This window comes from Cetorhinus maximus, chromosome 21, assembly GCF_964194155.1.
Source record: "Cetorhinus maximus chromosome 21, sCetMax3.hap1.1, whole genome shotgun sequence".
NCBI classification, from domain to species: Eukaryota; Metazoa; Chordata; class Chondrichthyes; order Lamniformes; family Cetorhinidae; genus Cetorhinus; species Cetorhinus maximus.
Genome location: NC_135899.1, coordinates 72,552,179 through 72,569,743, shown reverse-complemented (window position 1 = coordinate 72,569,743; position 17,565 = coordinate 72,552,179). Strand labels below are relative to the sequence as shown.

General features: G+C 46.6%; 1 protein-coding gene across 1 annotated transcript in view; it reads left to right on the top strand.

Moving 5' to 3' along the window:
• The window catches only part of LOC144695992 (amine sulfotransferase-like), a 49,064-nt gene that overhangs the window by 28,330 nt on the left and 3,169 nt on the right, over positions 1-17,565 (top strand). Inside the window, exons 4-6 of the mRNA XM_078567147.1 lie at positions 1,612-1,738; positions 8,350-8,444; positions 14,816-14,993. Coding sequence (XP_078423273.1) covers positions 1,612-1,738; positions 8,350-8,444; positions 14,816-14,993 — 400 coding nt within the window. The remainder of the gene's footprint in view (positions 1-1,611; positions 1,739-8,349; positions 8,445-14,815; positions 14,994-17,565) is intronic.

Below are 17,565 nucleotides of genomic sequence, written 5' to 3'. Positions count from 1 at the left end.
AGGGCCCTCAACCGTGTCCGGCCCATATCCCGCGCATCCTCCCTCACGCCTTCTCCTCCTTCCCAGAAACATGATAGGGTCCCCCTTGTCCTCACTTATCACCCCACCAGCCTCCGCATTCAAAGGATCATCCTCCGCCATTTCCGCCAACTCCAGCATGATGCCACCACCAAACACATCTTCCCTTCACCCCCCCTGACGGCATTCCGTAGGGATCGTTCCCTCCGGGACACCCTGGTCCACTCCTCCATCACCCCCTACTCCTCAACCCCCACTTATGGCACCTCCACATGCCCACGCAGAAGATGCAACACCTGCCCCTTCACTTCCTCTCTCCTCACCGTCCAAGGGCCCAAACACTCCTTTCAAGTGAAGCAGCATTTCACTTGCATTTCCCCTAACTTAGTCTACTGCATTCGTTGCTCCAAATGCGGTCTCCTCTACATTGGAGAGACCAAACGCAAACTGGGCGACCGTTTTGCGGAACACCTGCGGTCTGTCCGCAAGAAAGACCCAAACCTCCCTGTCGCTTGCCATTTTAACACTCCACCCTGTTCTCTTGCCCACATGTCTGTCCTTGGCTTGCTGCATTGTTCCAGTGAAGCTCAACGCAAACTGGAGGAACAGCACCTCATCTTCCGACTAGGCACTTTACAGTCTTCCGGGCTGAATATTGAATTCAACAACTTTAGATCTTAAACTCCCTCCCCCCATCCCCACCCCGTTTCTCCCCCCCACCCCCCCGCCTTTTTTTTCAATAATTTATATAGATTCTTCTTTCCCCACCTATTTCCATTATTTTTAAATCTAAAACTAAAACCTCGTTAGTCTCTCCACCCCACCCCCACTAGAGCTGTACTTTGAATATCCTGTCTTCCATTCTTAATTAGCACTTTTCTTAGACAAATATCACCAACTTCAACACCTCTTTGACCCTTTTGTCTGTGACATCTTTTGATTATCTGCTCATCTCCACAATCACCACACCCTCAATGTCTCTCTCTCTCTCTCTCCCCCCCCCCACCGCCACCCACCCACCTTAAACCAATTTATATTTCTCCCTTCTTCTAACTATGCTTCAGTTCTGCCGAAGGGCCACGAAGGCTCGAAACGTTAACTGATTTCTTCTCCGCCGATGCTGCCAGACCTGCTGAGTTTTTCCAGGTAATTCTGTTTTTGTTCTGGATTTCCAGCATCCGCAGTAGCTTTTAGCTTTTTGTTTTTATCAGGAATTAGTAAGGTCTTTCTGGCTGGGTGAATTAAAACGCCCTTCCTAGGCAATATATACCTTGTGATATTGGGAATGGATTCAATGTTTTTTCTTACTTTCATAGGCCTGACTGTAATCCCCTATACAAGGTGACATTTCTATAAGATAGGAGGTAGTTAGTTATACATTCTGTAAAAGTAATAGACAAATCAGTTAAGAGACGAAAAAGGAGAGGGATAGAGAATCAAAATAGCAGGGATGAAACAAGCACGCAGAAAACATTGAGAAAAATAGGTCAGACAACTAAATTGTTTGGGCCGTTATTGCCCAGTATAGGTAGAAATAAATCCACAGCAGTTGGCGACTGACTTTGTTGTTCTTGTATTTATTTCCCAATCCAGATCATTTATGTTGCCAGAAATCCCAAGGATGTGATTGTGTCATCATATCACTTTCACAAATACGGTCATTTCTTGAAGAAACCAAAGGATTTTCAGGACTTTCTGGAGCAATTTGTTGAAGGAAACGGTAAGCTTTTTTAAGCTTTACTCAATTCTTATCAAAAACATTTGTTTTGAACTGTCAAATTATTTAAGATTCTTTGTGCTAGAAAGCCAGTGGCAGAAGCCAAAAACCCTCAGAATGGCCTGCGCAGAACTTCAGGCTGCTTCTGATGTGGTCCCACTCAGCTCTGCATAAAGGGAAGAGGATGCATGTGTGCGCCAGAAGCCTCCCAACTTGTTAGATCATGACGTCAAACAGTTATTCCAGTTGATCTAAGGCATGTTTTTGAAGCTTGGACCACGCAGGTCCATTGAGTGCATGCACTATTTACACACTGCTTAACGTTTGTTTAAAGGGTCAACCAACAACATGGCTGCAACAGGTATGGGGGCTCTAGATGCAATGGTTGGGATTTTAATGACACTGGATAGGCCCTCATATCCAGACCAAATACAAATTCCGAGGAAATATAGTTGGGCAGTGGGAACATGGCTGCAATGTTCCTGATGGCAGCCATTTGACTGGCCTTCACTTGGGCCCATTGGCTAATTAAGTAAAGTGGGCTGGCTCTTCAGGCTGTCAGCCCAAGGGAGGTAAGTAGGGAGGCCTTGGCGATCGGAGGAGTAAACCTCCAGAGATGTTGGCAGGACCACGATGGGTGGCCGTTGCCATAGGGGGCTCCCTCAGCCCTCCGTGAGGCATGGAACCTCCGGATGCGATGCACCCGCTGCCCTGCCAAGAAGCGGATAGGAGGTGGTGGTGTAGTGATATTGTCAGTGGACCAGTAATCCAGAGACCCAGGGTAATGTCCTGGGGACCAGGGTTCAAATCCCACCATGGCAGGTGGTGGAATTTGAATTCAATATAAAAAAAACTCTGAAATTAAAAGTCTGATGATAACCATGAAACCATTGTTAATTGTCGTAAAAACCCATCTGGTTCACTAATGCCCCTTTAGGAAATCTGTCTACATATGACTCCAGACCCATAGCCTTCTGAAATGGCCTGATATCAATCCGCTAAAAAGTCAATAATATGGGTTACCTGGCATTGGGCATAGGCACTGGAAACAACAACAACAAGCCCAGTCCTGTTGACCCTTCAAAGTCCTCCTTATTAACATCTGGGTGCTTGTGCCAAAATTGGGAGAGCTGTCTCAACAGCCTGACATAGTCATACTCACGGAACAATAGAGGTCATGCTCCCAGACATCACCATCACCGGGTATGTCCTGTCCCTCCGAAGAGGTGGCAGCACAGTGGTATACATTTGGGAGGGAGTTGCCCTGGGAGTCCTCAACATCAACTCTGGACTACATGAACACTCATGACATCAGATCAAACATGGGCAAGGAAACCTCCTGCTGATAACCGCAACCACACCCCCCAAACCCTCAGCTGATGAATCAGTACTCCTCCATGTTGAATACCACTTGGAGGAAGCGCTGAGGGTGGCAAGGACGTAGAATGTACTCTAGGTGGGGGGCTTCAATGTCTATCACCAAGAGTGGCTCGGTAGCAACACTACAGACCGAGCTGGCCAAGTCCTAAAGGACATAGCTGCTAGACTGCGTCTGTGGCATGTGGCGAGGGAAAAACAGACTTGACCTCATCTTCACCAATCTGCCTGCCGCAGATGCATCTGTTCATGATGGTATCGGTAGGAGTGACCACTGCATAGGCCTTCTGGAGACAAATTCCCATCTTCACATTGAGGATATCCTCCATCGTGTTGTGTGGCACTACCACCGTGCCAAATGGGATAGATTTCAAACAGATCTAAGCAATACAAGACTAGGCAACCGTGTGGTGCTGTGGAACATCAGCAGAAGTGTACTCAACCACAACCTGTAACCTCATAGCCCCCATTCTACCATTACCAACAAACCAGGGGATCAACCCTGGTTCAATGAAGAGTGCAGGAAGGCATGCCAGGAGCAGCACCAGGAATACCTAAAAATGAGGTGTCAACCTGATGAAGCTGCAACACAGGACTACTTGCGTGCCTAGCAGCAAGCGAAAGAGCTAAGTGATTCCACAATCAACGGATCAGGTCTAAGCTCTGCAGTCCTGTCACTTCCAGTCGTCAATGGTGGCGGACAATTAAACAAATCACTGGAGGAGGAAGCTCCACAAATATCCCCATCCTCAGTGATGGGGGAGCCCAGAACATCAGTGCAAAAGAGAAGGTTGAAGCATTTGCAACAATCTTCAGCCAGAAGTGCTGAGTGGATGATCCATCTCGGTTTCCTCCTGAGGTCCCCAGCATCACAGATGTCAATCTTCAGCCAATTCGATTCACTCCACGTGATATCAAGAAATGGCTGAAGGCACTGGATACTGCAAAGGCTATGGGCCCTGACGATATTCCGGCAATAGTACTGAAGACTTGTGCTCCAGAACTTGCCTCGCCCCTAGTCAAGCTGTTTCAGCACAGCTACAACACTAGCATCTACCCAGCAATGTGGAAAATTGTCCAGGCATGTCCTGTCCACAAAAAGCAGGACAAATCCAACCCAGTCAATTACTGCCCCATCAGTCTACTCTCGAGCATCAGTAAAGTGATGGGAGGGGTCATCAACAGTGCTTTCAAGCGGCACTTGCTCAGCAATAACCTGCTCTCTGATGCTCAGTTTGGGTTCCACCAGGGTCACTCAGCTCCTGACTTCATTACAGCCTTGGTTCAATCATGGACGAAATAGCCAAACTCCAGAGGTGAGGCAAGAGTGACTGCCCTCAATATCAAGGCAGCATTTGACCGAATGTGGCATCGAGGAGCTCTTGTAAAACTGGAGCCAAAGGGAATCAGGGGGAAAACTCTCCGCTGGCTAGAGTCATACCTAGCACAAAGAAAAATGGTTGTGGTTGTTGGAGGTCAATCATCTGAGTTCTAGGACATCACTGCATGAGTTCCTTAGGGTTCTGTCCTTGGCCCAACCATCTTCAGCTGCTTCCAACATAAGGTCAGAAGTGGGGATGTTCGCTGATAATTGCTGATGATTGTGCAATGTGCAGCACCATTCGCGACTCCTCAGATACTGAAGCAGTCCATGTTCAAATGCAGAAAGACCTGGACAATATCCAGGTTTGGGCTGAAAAACAGCAAGCAAAATTTGCGTCACACAAGTGCCAGGCAATGACCATTGTGAGGAATCCGTTTTTGGAAAAATTTGAAGGGCATTGAATTTTGGATATTGTTCCTCCTGAGTTATTTTTATAAGTTTGCAATATTAATTCGGGGCTGTGACTATGCCATTCTTCAAGAAATCACACGTCAAGGTAGATGTCCAGCGGAGAACACCTGGAGAGGGAAGAGATACTCTGTATATCTAAGTTAACAAAGAACTGCTGCATCAGGTTAAAGACTCTTGCTGATTGGTTAAAAATACCTGGCTAAAGAGAAGTATTCTTTGAATATCTTAGTCTTTAAAACTCTCAGCCAGAGTGAGTGTGGGGTGCCTTAGAAGCAGGCTGCAAGAAAAAGATTCACTTTCCCCCTCTCTGCCCCACCTTTGAGTTAAACCTTCCTCAGAAACGCTTCATCAGGATAAATCATCTGTTTTATTTTGAGAGTTCGCAAAATTGTGATAAGTAAGAATAATTAAGGGCAGTTTCACCAAAAGATCTGTCTGAAAGAACTTCCAGATCTATTTTGACCAGAATTCTGTTAGATTGACAGCGTTGAGATCTCTTCGAATTTATCCCTTTTAAAGAAATGTTCCCATACTCCAGCCTCTTTGTTTTCTCTTATTCACTGGCTAGGCACTTAAGAGTCAACCACATTGCTGCAGGTCTTGAGTCATATGTAGGCAAGACCAGGGAAGGACAGCAGATTTCCTTCCCTGAAGGGCATTCGTGAACCAGATGGGTTTTTACAAAGTTTCACTGTTAGACTTTTAATTCCTGTGGTGGGATTTGAACCTGGATCCCAGATCATTACCCAGGGTCTCTGGTTTACTTGTCCAGCAAAATTTCCACTACGCCATCACCTCCCTCTGCAGAGGGCTGTTTGTTTTGTCCTGTTTTGTGATTGTGTGTGAGTATTGGGGGTTCAAATATCTTTCTTTAAAATCGGGAAAATCGTTACAGTTCTAAACAACAACTGGTATGTTAACCAGTCTATTAAATGGTTTTTAAAAAGTACTGAGTTTTGTCATAAATCAATATCATTTTGTGTTTACTGAAAGAAGTGTGGTTAGAGTTTTCTTATGCTGGGAATAACAGTATCAAAGATAAACAATTGGCCAATTTTGTGGCTGAATTTAACATTTAAACTATTGTTACGACCTGTGGAGACGTAGGGCTAGAATTAACTGCGCGCTCCTTCCATCTCGGACTATAATATAAGACCATCCCCAACAAGAAAGAATCTAACCATAGCCCCTTGACATTCAATAGCATTACCATCATTGAACCCCCCAATAACAATGTCCTGGGGGTTAACATTGACCAGAAACTGAACTAGACTAGCCATATAAATACTGTGGCTACAAGAGGAGTTCAGAGGCTAGGAATCCTGCAGCGGGTAACTCACCTCCTGACTCCCCAAAACGTGTCCACCATCGACAAGGCACAAGTCAGGAATGTGATGAACTCTCAAGAAGCTTAATGCCATCCAGGACAAAGCAGCCCACTTGATTGGCACTCCCTCCACCGACGCACCGTGGCCGCAGTGTGTACCATCTGCAAGATGCACTGCAAGAACTCACCAAGGCTCCTTAGTAGCACCTTCCAAACCCACGACCACTACCATGTAGAAGGACAAGGGCAGCAGACACATGGGAACACCACCACCTGGAAGTTCCCCTCCAAGCCACTCACAATCATGGCCTGGAAATATATTACCCTTCCTTCACTGTCACTTGGTCAAAATCCTGGAACTCCCTCCCCAACAGCACTGTGGGTGTACCAACACCATATGGGCTGCAGCTGTTCATTACATCCTTATCAAACTACATATCCAATTATACAAGCAAAAATGAACTCTTCACCCATATGCATTCTCTTAGTGCTTGGCCTGCAGGTTCCCTTGCCTGTTCTGGTGCTCCTACACAGTGCCCCTCCAGTGCCTGAATGAAGCATGAATGGTGGGAGACAGCTGACTTTCAGTTGGAAAGACTGCAGACAACTTTGCAGACAGCCTCGAGTAGTTCTGGACCTTGAGGGTACAACTTCGGATTGCAGCACCTTGCATGGGTAACAGCAATCTGGATTGACTGATGACAGACAACACTGAAGTACTGGCAATGGTATTACCATCACTGAATTCCCTAGCATCAACATCGTATCACCACAGACCGTAAATTTAACTAGACCAGCCATATAAATACTGTGGCTACAAAAGCAGGTCAAACGCTGGGTATTCTGCAGTGAGTAACTGATCTCCTGGTTCCCAGAACTTGTCCACTACTGGAACTCCCCCAGTAATAGCACTGTGGGTGTACCTACGCCACATGGAGTGCAGTGGTTCAAGAAGGCAGCTCACCACCACCTCCTCAACGGCAATTAGGGATGGGCAATAAATGCTGCCCCTCTCTGTGATACTCAAATCCCATGAACAAATAAAAAAAGGAACAGTGATAGGAACAATATTACCGTCATCCTGAGAGAGCCTAGCAGGTTCATGCTCCATGCATTACTGTCACTCCCTTGGGTTATTGCCTCAGCAAAGCTAGTAATCTGTTGGAGGATCGATTGCTACAATGCTGTTGGAGCTTGCACACCCCTTTGAACAATGAGATCAGCAGCCATAATGGCAGCATTCTGAGCTTAAATGGCAGCAAGCATAGATCCTATGACCTCCATCAGAGCTTCCACTGATGGCTTCCATTTGTGCTGCAACGAAAGCTGATGTCAGCCACCAGACGCTGTGTCACGGGTGGGTCTGCAAGAGCTATCACAGGGTTAGCCTCCATGGTGAAAAGACTGGATACCAAGCTCTGAACGATGTCTTGTGTCGCATTGTAGCTGGACTGATCTATGCTCCTTGACAATAACAAGATACTGTCTGGCAAACATGGCAATGCATCATGCATCACAATGTTCATGTTCATCAGCCTTCTCCTGCACATCGCCTCATCAAAGTCTCACCTGAGTCCCCTGTAGCAGAAAGCATCTGTGACTTTGCCACCTGGTGAGTTGGCATACAAGCTATTCTTTTGCCTCTGGCCTCATTGCTCCCCACTCTTGCCCTGTGGTTCACCATGTGCAGATCCCAATTCTATGCGACTCTTCAGGCTATGCACAGTGACAGTAGCTGAGCTGTGAGTGTCATATCAAGGTACGGTACTGCTTCATCAGTGCTGTGGTGTGGCACTCGCCCTTCAATGCACACATGTATAGCTTGAATCCTAAATTTCAAAAGTCATGGAAATTTGCAGTGTCTTTGTGGTGTGCTGTAGGGCACAATCTAAATCAAATGTACTCTGGGTGCCGCATATTAATATGCGGTTTAGGAAAAATGACACATGCACAAACAAAGAGCCATTTTGTTTTTTGTACATGTATGCTTACAACTTAAAGGAATAGGTAAATCAACATTTGAAGTGGTTATGGATTGAAGCAAATGTCGAAATTTGCTTCTGTGCAGTAAAGGCTCTCTGTAGCACTGTTTACTCATCATACTTGTCTTTTAAGTGTTTTATGGATCGTGGTTTCACCATATCAGAGACTGGTACAGCCATAAAGATGAACTCAACATCTTGTTTGTGACATTTGAGGATATGAAGAAAGTAAGTGATATTTATCTATAACTAAAGATGCTTGAATAAATCATGAATTATGTGGACCTGAAACTATTACAAATCAGGCAGAATATTAAATCTTCTGTGTCTAGTGGTTTATATGAATTATAACGATATTTACCTTGGTTCTTCGAACCAAAACTTCGGCCTGAATTTTTCCCTCATTGGGTGCGCGCGATCAACGAGCCCCCGACCGCCAATTAATGGCCAGTCAGTGTGAAGTGCACTCTGAAAAGCTCAGTGCTGCCAGGGTGGGGACGGGAAGAGGGCTGGTGATGACATCACCACGGACGAGCGCTACGGGAGAGCTCACTGAAGGCTGACGACTACCTCAGGGAGCTGCAAACCTGCAAATAATAAAATAAAGCACTAAAAAGCTGCAAAATTTGTCCATGCATCACAATCAAGCACCTGAAAGCATACTTCATAAAAATGCTGTCCCCAGATATTTCTTTTTATTTTATTTCCTAATGGAGATTTCATCCCACCCTTGGATTTGCTTTAATGAAAAATGTAAAAGCCGCCTGGCTGATTTGCCCGTCTGCCAACCATAAGAGTGGATGGGCCACGAAAAATAGCAGACAATTGCGCCATTAATGGGCCTAATTGCCCGCTTAATTGTCGGTGGGCGCACTTCCAACTTTTGCGCGTGCCCACCGAGCGAAATATCGTGCGAATGCGCAATGACACCGGGATGCTTGCCCGACATAATCTCGCACAATTTTACGCCCGGTCGGATCGGGCATACATCCGCCCACGCAACATAAAATTCTGACCTTTAAGTATGTGATTGGGAGAGCTAGGTTGGCCTCCATTTTGGAAAAAGTAAACCATGGCCTGAATTTTACCTTGGCTGGGCGGGCCCAGGACCAGTCGGGAAACAAGCCCCCGCCCACGATCACGGTTTTGTGCTGGCTATCCAATTAAGGCCCACCCAGCATGACACGCATCTTCCCAATGGTTGGGAAGGGCCGGGCGGGTCAGGGGCCTGTTGGGCGCCGGGTCCAACGGTGGCCAGGTGGGTGGTTTGAAAACAGCGCAGGCAGTTCCTTGAAGTATGCCAGGGAAGAACATATCTTCCACATGCTGAAGACCAAAGCTATGGCATCAACTGCTGCCGGAGACGAAGGTCGGGTGGGCACTCGGCCCCGCAGTTTTCAGACAAGTGCCTTGTGGTCCTCCAGGAGGAGGTGGCTGCCAGGAGGGACATCCTTGTCCCCAGAGATGGAAGGAGGAGGTCACCGCACCTGACAAAAAAAGCTTGGGAGGAGGTGGCAGCCCAGGTCAGCAGCCATGACATTGTGCGGTGCACGTAGGTGCAGTGCCGCAAAAGGTTCATCGACCTGCTGCGCTCGGGAAGGATGAGTACCGTGTTGGCATGGATCAGTGTGGTGAAATGTTAAAGGCTGGCTGCCCCCCTCCATGGAGCTCAGGTGTGTTAGAGCCTGAGTGCAACTGTTAATGACACCGGAGCTGGCCAAGGGGGTGAGCCCTGGATGCTTGGACTGAGTGCCTTGCGGTTCGAGGGCCACGACTCAGATGTGCCCTGCAAGGTGGTCCTCAGGTGGGGTTGGCCAGGCTGCAGGGTAGAGAGTGGACTAGTCAACATTCCTCTGTCCTTTCAGGAGAAGATGAGCCATAACAACATTGAGAGGTCATGGACAGGCAGAGGTCCCCCAAACCTAATCCTTACAAAGTTTAAGCAAGATGCGCCACACACCTTGGCCAGCTGGTTGTGGAGTAGCTGGGGTGTCAGACGAAGGTAAGTGTGCAGTGCACGGGTGAGAGTTTCAGATGGTACAAACATTCTTGTGTAGTCTCTTAATTAATGGGAGCCTCAAACCTGGAGTCCCTATTGACCATTGAAAGATGATGGGTGATGCAGATCTCCATTGTCTCACCAGGGTGCCTGGCATGCACAGTGACAGTGTGATGACTTGAACTAATGATATGGTTGTTCTCCCTTAGATTCGCCATGCAAGCACTCATTCTCAGGACCCCAAAGAGCTACCCCTCACACCAGAGGATCACCGGGCTTCAGCTGCAGCTGTGTCGCACCCGCTCTCTGAACCAGGCACCAGAGCAGATACCAGCATCTCCTCTTCTGACTCACTACTGGATTCTTCATCTGTGATCTGTGGAGCTGCCTCAAGACACTCTTCCTCGTGGGTTCCCCCTTGCCAGTGCCAGATTGTGGAGAGTGCAGCATGCAACCACTATCAGTGACATTCGCTCTGGGGAGTATTGTAGTGCTCCCCCTGCACAGTCCAAGCATTAGAAGCACACCTTCAGAAGACCTATGGCCCTCTCTGTCACCGCCTTTATGGAGGCATGACTTCTATTATAACGCTGCTCTGTCTCTGTTCTTGGGTGGTAGAGAGATGTCATAAGCCACTTTTTCAGCGGATAGCCCTTGTCACCCAGCAGTCATCCATCCAGTCGGGCTGGATCACTGAATAGCCTTGGCACTTGGCTACGATATAAGTGTCATGGGAACTGCCAGGGTACCTTGCACAGACTTGCAGAATCTGTGTCCTGTGATCACACACTATCTGGACATTCTGTTTCTCTCTCCACAGATGCTGTCAGACCTGCTGAGCTTTTCCAGTATTTTCTCTTTTTATCTTCAGGAATATTGTCAGGGCCCATAGCCTTTGCAGTGTCCAGTGCCTTCAGCCATTTCTTAATATCATGTGGAGTGAATCGAATTGGCTGAAAACTGGCATCTGTGATGCTGGGGACCTCCGGAATGCACCAAGATGGATCGTCCACTCGGCACTTCTAGCTGAGGATTGTTACGAATGCCTCAGCTTTCTCTTTTGCACTGATGTGCTGGACTCCTCCACCATTGAGGATGGAGATATTTATAGGGCCTCCTCCTCAAGTGAGTTATTTAATTGTGCACCATCATTCACGACTGGATGTGGCAGGACTGCCAAGCTTAGATCTGATTCGTTGGTTGTGGAATCGCTTAGCTCTGTCTATTACTTGCTGCTTATGCTGTTTGGCATGCAAGTAGTCCTGTGTTATAACTTCACCAGGTTGAGACCTCATTTTTAGGAATGCCTGGTGCTGCTCCTGGCATGCTCTCTTGCACTCTTCATTGAACCAGGGTTGATCCCCTGGCTTGATAGTAATGGTAGAGTGGGGGCTATGCCGGGCCATGAGGTTACAGATTGTGGTTGAGTACAATTCTGCTGCTGCTGATGGCCCACAGCGCCTCATGGATGCCCAGTCTTGAGTTCAATCTGTTCAAAATCCATCCCATTTAGCACGATGGTACGAAGTAGCGCCACACAATGGAGGGTATGCTCAATGTGAGGATGGTACATTGTCTCCACAAGGACTTTATGGTGGTCACTCCTGCCAATACTGTCATGGACAAATGCATCTACAACAGGCAGGTTGGTGAGGATAAGATCAAGTATGGTTTTCCTTCTTGCTGATTCCCTCACCACATGCCACCGACCCAGTCTAGCAGCTATGTCCTTTAGGACTCGGCCAGCTCGGTCTGTGGTGGTGCTACCGAGCCACTTTTGGTGATGGACATTGAAGCATTCTGTGCCCTTGCCACCCTCAGTGCTTCCTCCAAGTGGTGTTCAACATGGAGGAATACTGATTCATCAGCTGAGGGAGGGGGGACAGGGGGAGGCACATGGTCATCAGAGGGTATTTAAGAGTCAATCACATTCCTGTGGATGTGGAGTCACACATAGGCTAGACTCAATGAGGACGGCAGGTTTCCGTTCCTTCCTTAAAGGACATTTGTGAGCTGGATGGGTTTTTACAACAATCGACAATGCCTTCATGGTCATCATTAGACTTTAATTCCAGATTTTTATTGCAATCAAATTCCACCATCTGCCGTGGTGGGATTTGAACCTGGGTCCCCAGAACTTTACCCCGGATTTCTGGATTACCACCATGCCATTGCCTTCCCTTAATAAATATGCAGCATCTTGGTATGTTCCAACCATTTAACCCCTTCCTCATGTTCAGCAACAGTGGGACAGTTCTTAATCCTGGATGTGCAATCAATCTTATGTCATCATTTCATCCCCCCTGGCTGATGAGGCAATCTGATGGGAGATGACACTTTAATTTACTGTAGAAAGACCAGTAGAATTTTGGATTTATATATAGGAGCATGGAGAAGTCATGATAAATTTATACAAAACATTGGTTCGACTCCAGCTAGAGTGCTGTAACAGCTTTGGACTCTCCATTATAGAAAGGACATTAAAGTCATACGTTGTAGATTCACCAGGGTGATGCCAAGTATGGGAAAGTATAAATGGGGGAGAGATTCTAAACATTGGGAATATTCACAATGGAGCAGAGAAGGGCAAGAAGAGAATGAGTCGAGGTTAATAAAATTCTGAAGAGTTTCTCATAGAGTGAATAGATAAAGGATATTTCCTCTGGTTGGGTAATCAGTGTTTGAACTTAAAATCATCACAATGAAATTAAGAGGATTTTCTTTGCACATGGGGATTTTGGAGCAGTGAAAAATTTGCTACAGGAGACCATTGCAACTTAAGAGAAAATTGGATAAATACTTGAAGCAGAGGAAGTTACAAGACTATGGAACGTATTTAATACAGCTGATCGACAAGGGAACAATAGTGACTGGGCTCACTTAATTGTGGGAGAGGCCCTGCGTCAGTCTCCCAGCGGTGACAAAACCTTCCCTGATTAAGTCAGAGGGTGGACGGGGCTGATATGGGATTTCCTACCGCCAGCAGTGGGATATCAATTAGGCTCATTAATAAGCCAATTGAAACGCATAATTCCCGAACCCACCACAATTAGTGGTGACTCAGGGATTAAATGGAGACTGCATGGCTTTCCTGCGCCCTCGGAAGGCGATCCAGCAAACACTGTTGGCTTTGCCAGTGGCCTCCGGGGTGGTGGGGAGGGTGGTCACTCATTATCTGTGCCTGACCAAGAGATCTGGCATTGGGAAATGGGAAATGGCAATGGGAAATGCCCTTGCCTCTGATCCTCCCCTTTCTGCTCCACCACAATCCCTCCACAGCAATCCCCATTTTGCCTTTGGCCTGAGATTCCACAATGATCCTGGACCTCTGGTGGGTACACTGCTGCCAGTAGCCACCTTTCCCTCTGGTGCAGGCAGCACAAGGAGCTGCCAGCCTCTGACTTTCCAGCACCTCTCGACGGGCGGGATATCTTTTGTCAGTGACCTCAATTGTGGGGAAGTTCCAACGGTGGCAACTTAATTTGGACATCACCCACAGAAATAACAGGAGCTCCATATCGGCGGGTAAGACCCCCGTTGACCAAACACAGTCCTGGCCTATGGGGAGAGTGTGGGGCAGTGGTTTTAGCTTTGAATGGCACCAGCAAGGAGCCAGTATAAACAAGATGGGTCACATCCCTTCTTTGCTTTAATCTTCTATGCTTCTATGGTTAAACATGGCCATAACTATAATGAGAAGAAGTCAAGTCAACAAAATCAAGACCTCAGCCTCAGCTGACTGGTAAAAAAAGCTTTATTAGCTACGTTTCAGCTAAACTGAGGCCAGTTTCTAACTAACCTGAATCCCACTTTCAGAGTGGACAGCGGGGGACTATGCAGACTGATGGAGAAACGTCATTTTGTGTTTAACTTGCCAACATGGGGAGAACCAGGAGAATTCCCACACTCTTCTTGAAATAGTTAGATGGATCTTTTACGTCATCCTAAGAGAGGTACAAGGTCTCGGTGTAACAGCTCATCCAATGGCAGCACTTCCAAAAGTGCATCTCTCCCTCAGAACTGCACTGAAGTTTCAGCCTAGATTGTGAAAGACTGGAGTGGGGCTTGAACCCACAAATGCCTGACTCAGCTGAGAATGCCACTAAGCCACAGCTGACACAATGGCTTTTAATTGCTGCTTAATTGCTAGCGACTATGTTGAAAATGTTTTGACTTAATAATTGAGGCAGAATGCAGACAATTTAATGATATTCAAAATTGTGTTGCTAAGTTTGTTGGTGGATGTGTACACAGTTGTAATATCGCTTTGAAAGTGATGTCCCTGTAAGAAGCTCAACATGCAAATGAGCTAGGTTTCTGGATATCATCATGTGACCAGGAGCCACAGTCTCTCTCTGCACTTCAGTACCCTAGACAACAGCGTGTGTCGAGAGATTGCTCGACTTGTGTAGTGTTTAACCCACCAGAGATCTTCAAGTAAATGGAATCCACGTATCTCATTTGTGTTACATATAGATAGCACAAGGATATCACTACTTACACTTTGATAGTAGCAAAATGCTAAGGTTAATTTGTGTCTGAAAGGAATTACACCTTGGATTTATAATTGAGTAACTACAATAATTTTAAATTGTTAAAGGATCTCAGGAGTGTGATAGAAAAAATTGCATCTTTTCTGAATAAAAAGCTGGATGGAGAAACCTTGGAGTCAATTTTGGAACATTGCACTTTTAAGTATATGAAGGAAAACCCTGAAACAAACTACCATGAAACAATGGGGCTGTTCGATACTGCCAAAGGCTCTTTTTATAGGAAAGGTGAGTAATGCACTGATCACAGGAAAGGACTAGGTCAGTACAAAACAACTTTAAGTTTGTTTTAAAGATTGGTCTGTTCCCGTCCTTATTTTCACTAACAAGAAACTTAAAATAATAGGAAGTATGGAGAAATAATTTGCTTGAGCATTCTCACCAGTAGTGATCTTCAAAGATGGTTATGTTAGATTTTGTAAATGCTTGTAGCTACCGAGTATGTGAAATTAGTTTCCCATTGGGGTAGATTTTGCTTACAGTTGAGGAATGCTATTGGATTTATTTACATCAAATCTTGAGGAACAAGGGAATGGGTGACCACTAGGCGGTCCAAGAGAAACAGGCAGGTAGTTCAGGAGTCCCCTGGGGTCCTGCTCGCAAATCGGTATTCCATTTTGGAGGCTGATGAGGGCGCTGGTTCCTCCAGGGAGTGCAGACAGAGCCAAGCTTCTGGCACCACAAGCAGCCTGTCTGTACAGGAGGGAAGGAAGGGAGGAAGAGCAATAGCAATGGGGGATTCTATAGTCAGGGGAACAGATAGGCACTACTGTGGCCGTCAAAGTGACTCCAGGATGGTATGTTGGCTCCCTGGTGCCAGGGTCCGGGATGTCACTGAACGGCTGCAGGGCATCCTGAAGGGGAACGGTGATAAGGCAGAGGTCATGGTACATGTTGGTACCAATGACATAGGTACAAAGAGGGATGAGGTCTTGCATCAAGAATTCAGGGAGTTAGGCAGTAGACTAAAAAGCAAGACCTCTTAGGTTGTCATCTCTGGATTACTCCCAGTGCCACGTGTTAGTGAGCTCAGGAATAGGAGAATAGTGCAGATGAATACATGGCTTAAGAGTTGGTGCAGGAGGGAGGGTTTTAGATTCCAGGATCACTGGGACCGTTTCAGGGGAAGGTGGGACCTGTACAAGCGGGATGGTCTACATCTGAACCAGAGTGGGACTAACAACCTTGCGAGCGTGTTTGCTAGTGCTGTTGGGAGAAGTTTAAACTAATTCGGCAGGGGGAGGGGACACAGAATGTTAGTAGAATAGGGACACATCATAATACAGTAAAACAATCAAGTCAGAGGGAGTACAGCCGCATTAAGTTTCAAGGGAGTAAGGCAAGGCTGGATGGCCTCTACCTTATTGCCAGGAGTATTACAGGTAAAACAGATGAGTTAAGGGTGAGGATTGACACGTGGAATTGTGATATAGTAGCCATCACTGAGACGTGGTTGAGGGAAGAACAGGATTGGCAGCTCAACATTCCGGGATATAGAATCTTCAGGCGAGACAGAGGAGGGGGTAAAGGAGGAGGAGGCATTGCATTATTAGTTAAGGAGTCAGTTACTGCAGTAAGGAGAGATGATATCTTGGAGGGGGCATCAAATGAAGCTTTGTGGGTAGAGTTTAGGAATAAAAAAGGGGCAGCCACATTGTTAGGTGTTTATTATAAACCCCCAGATAGTCAGCGGGAAATTGAGGAGCAAATATGTGCACAATTTGTGTAGATGTGTAAAAACAATAACAATAGGGTAATTATATTAGGTGATTTCAACTTTCCCAACATTAATTGGGATAGACATAGTGTTAAGGGCTTGGGGATGGAGTGGAATTCTTGAAATGTGTACAGGAGAACCTTTTAGGTCAATATGTAGAGGGTCCAACAAGGGACGGCGCAGTGCTGGACCTAATTCTGGGGAATGAAGCCGAACAGGTGGCTGAGGAGGTGGTGAGGGAGCATTTTAGCGATAGCGACCACAACATGGTAGTTTAAGTTTGTTATGGACAAGGAAATCAACAAGTTGCAAAAAAATGTTTTGGATTGGGGGAGAGTGGATTTTAGTAAAATAAGGCAGGATCTGGCCAAGGTAGACTGGGAACAGTTACTTGTGGGGAAATCTACAGAGGAACAGTGGGGGGTGTTCAAAAAGGAAATGGGGAGGGTACAGACTCAACATGTTCCCTCTAGGGTGATAGGAAGGAGTAACAAGCCCAGAGAACCATGGATGATCAGAGATATTCAGGATACGATGAGAAGGAAAAGAGAGGCTTTTAGCAGGTACAAGGGGAGCAAATCAGCAAAGACATTAGTGGAGTACAGAAAGTGCAGAGTGGAGCTTAAGAAAGCAATTAGGAGAGCAAAGAGGGGATATGAGAAAGCTCTGGCTGGTAAAAGTAGGGAAAATCCCAAGATATTCTGTAAGTATATCAACGGGAAGAGGATAACCAGGGAAAGAGTAGGGCCCATAAGGGACCAAGGGGGCAATCTATGGGTGGAGCCAGAGGACATTGCTAGAGTGTTGAGTGAATACTTCACATCTGTCTTCACCCAAGAGAATGGGGATGAAGGTATCGAACTCGGGGAGAGAGACTGTGAGGTTCTTAAGCAAATTGATACAGGGAGTGACAAGGTGTTGGAGGTGTTGGCAGGCTTAAAAGTGGACAAATGTCCAGATCCGGATGATTTGTGTCCCAGACTGCTGAGGGAGGCAAGGGAGGAGATCGCAGGGGCTCTGACCTGAATTTTTAATTCCTCTCTGGCCACGGGGGAGGTGCCAGAGGACTGGAGAACAGCTAAT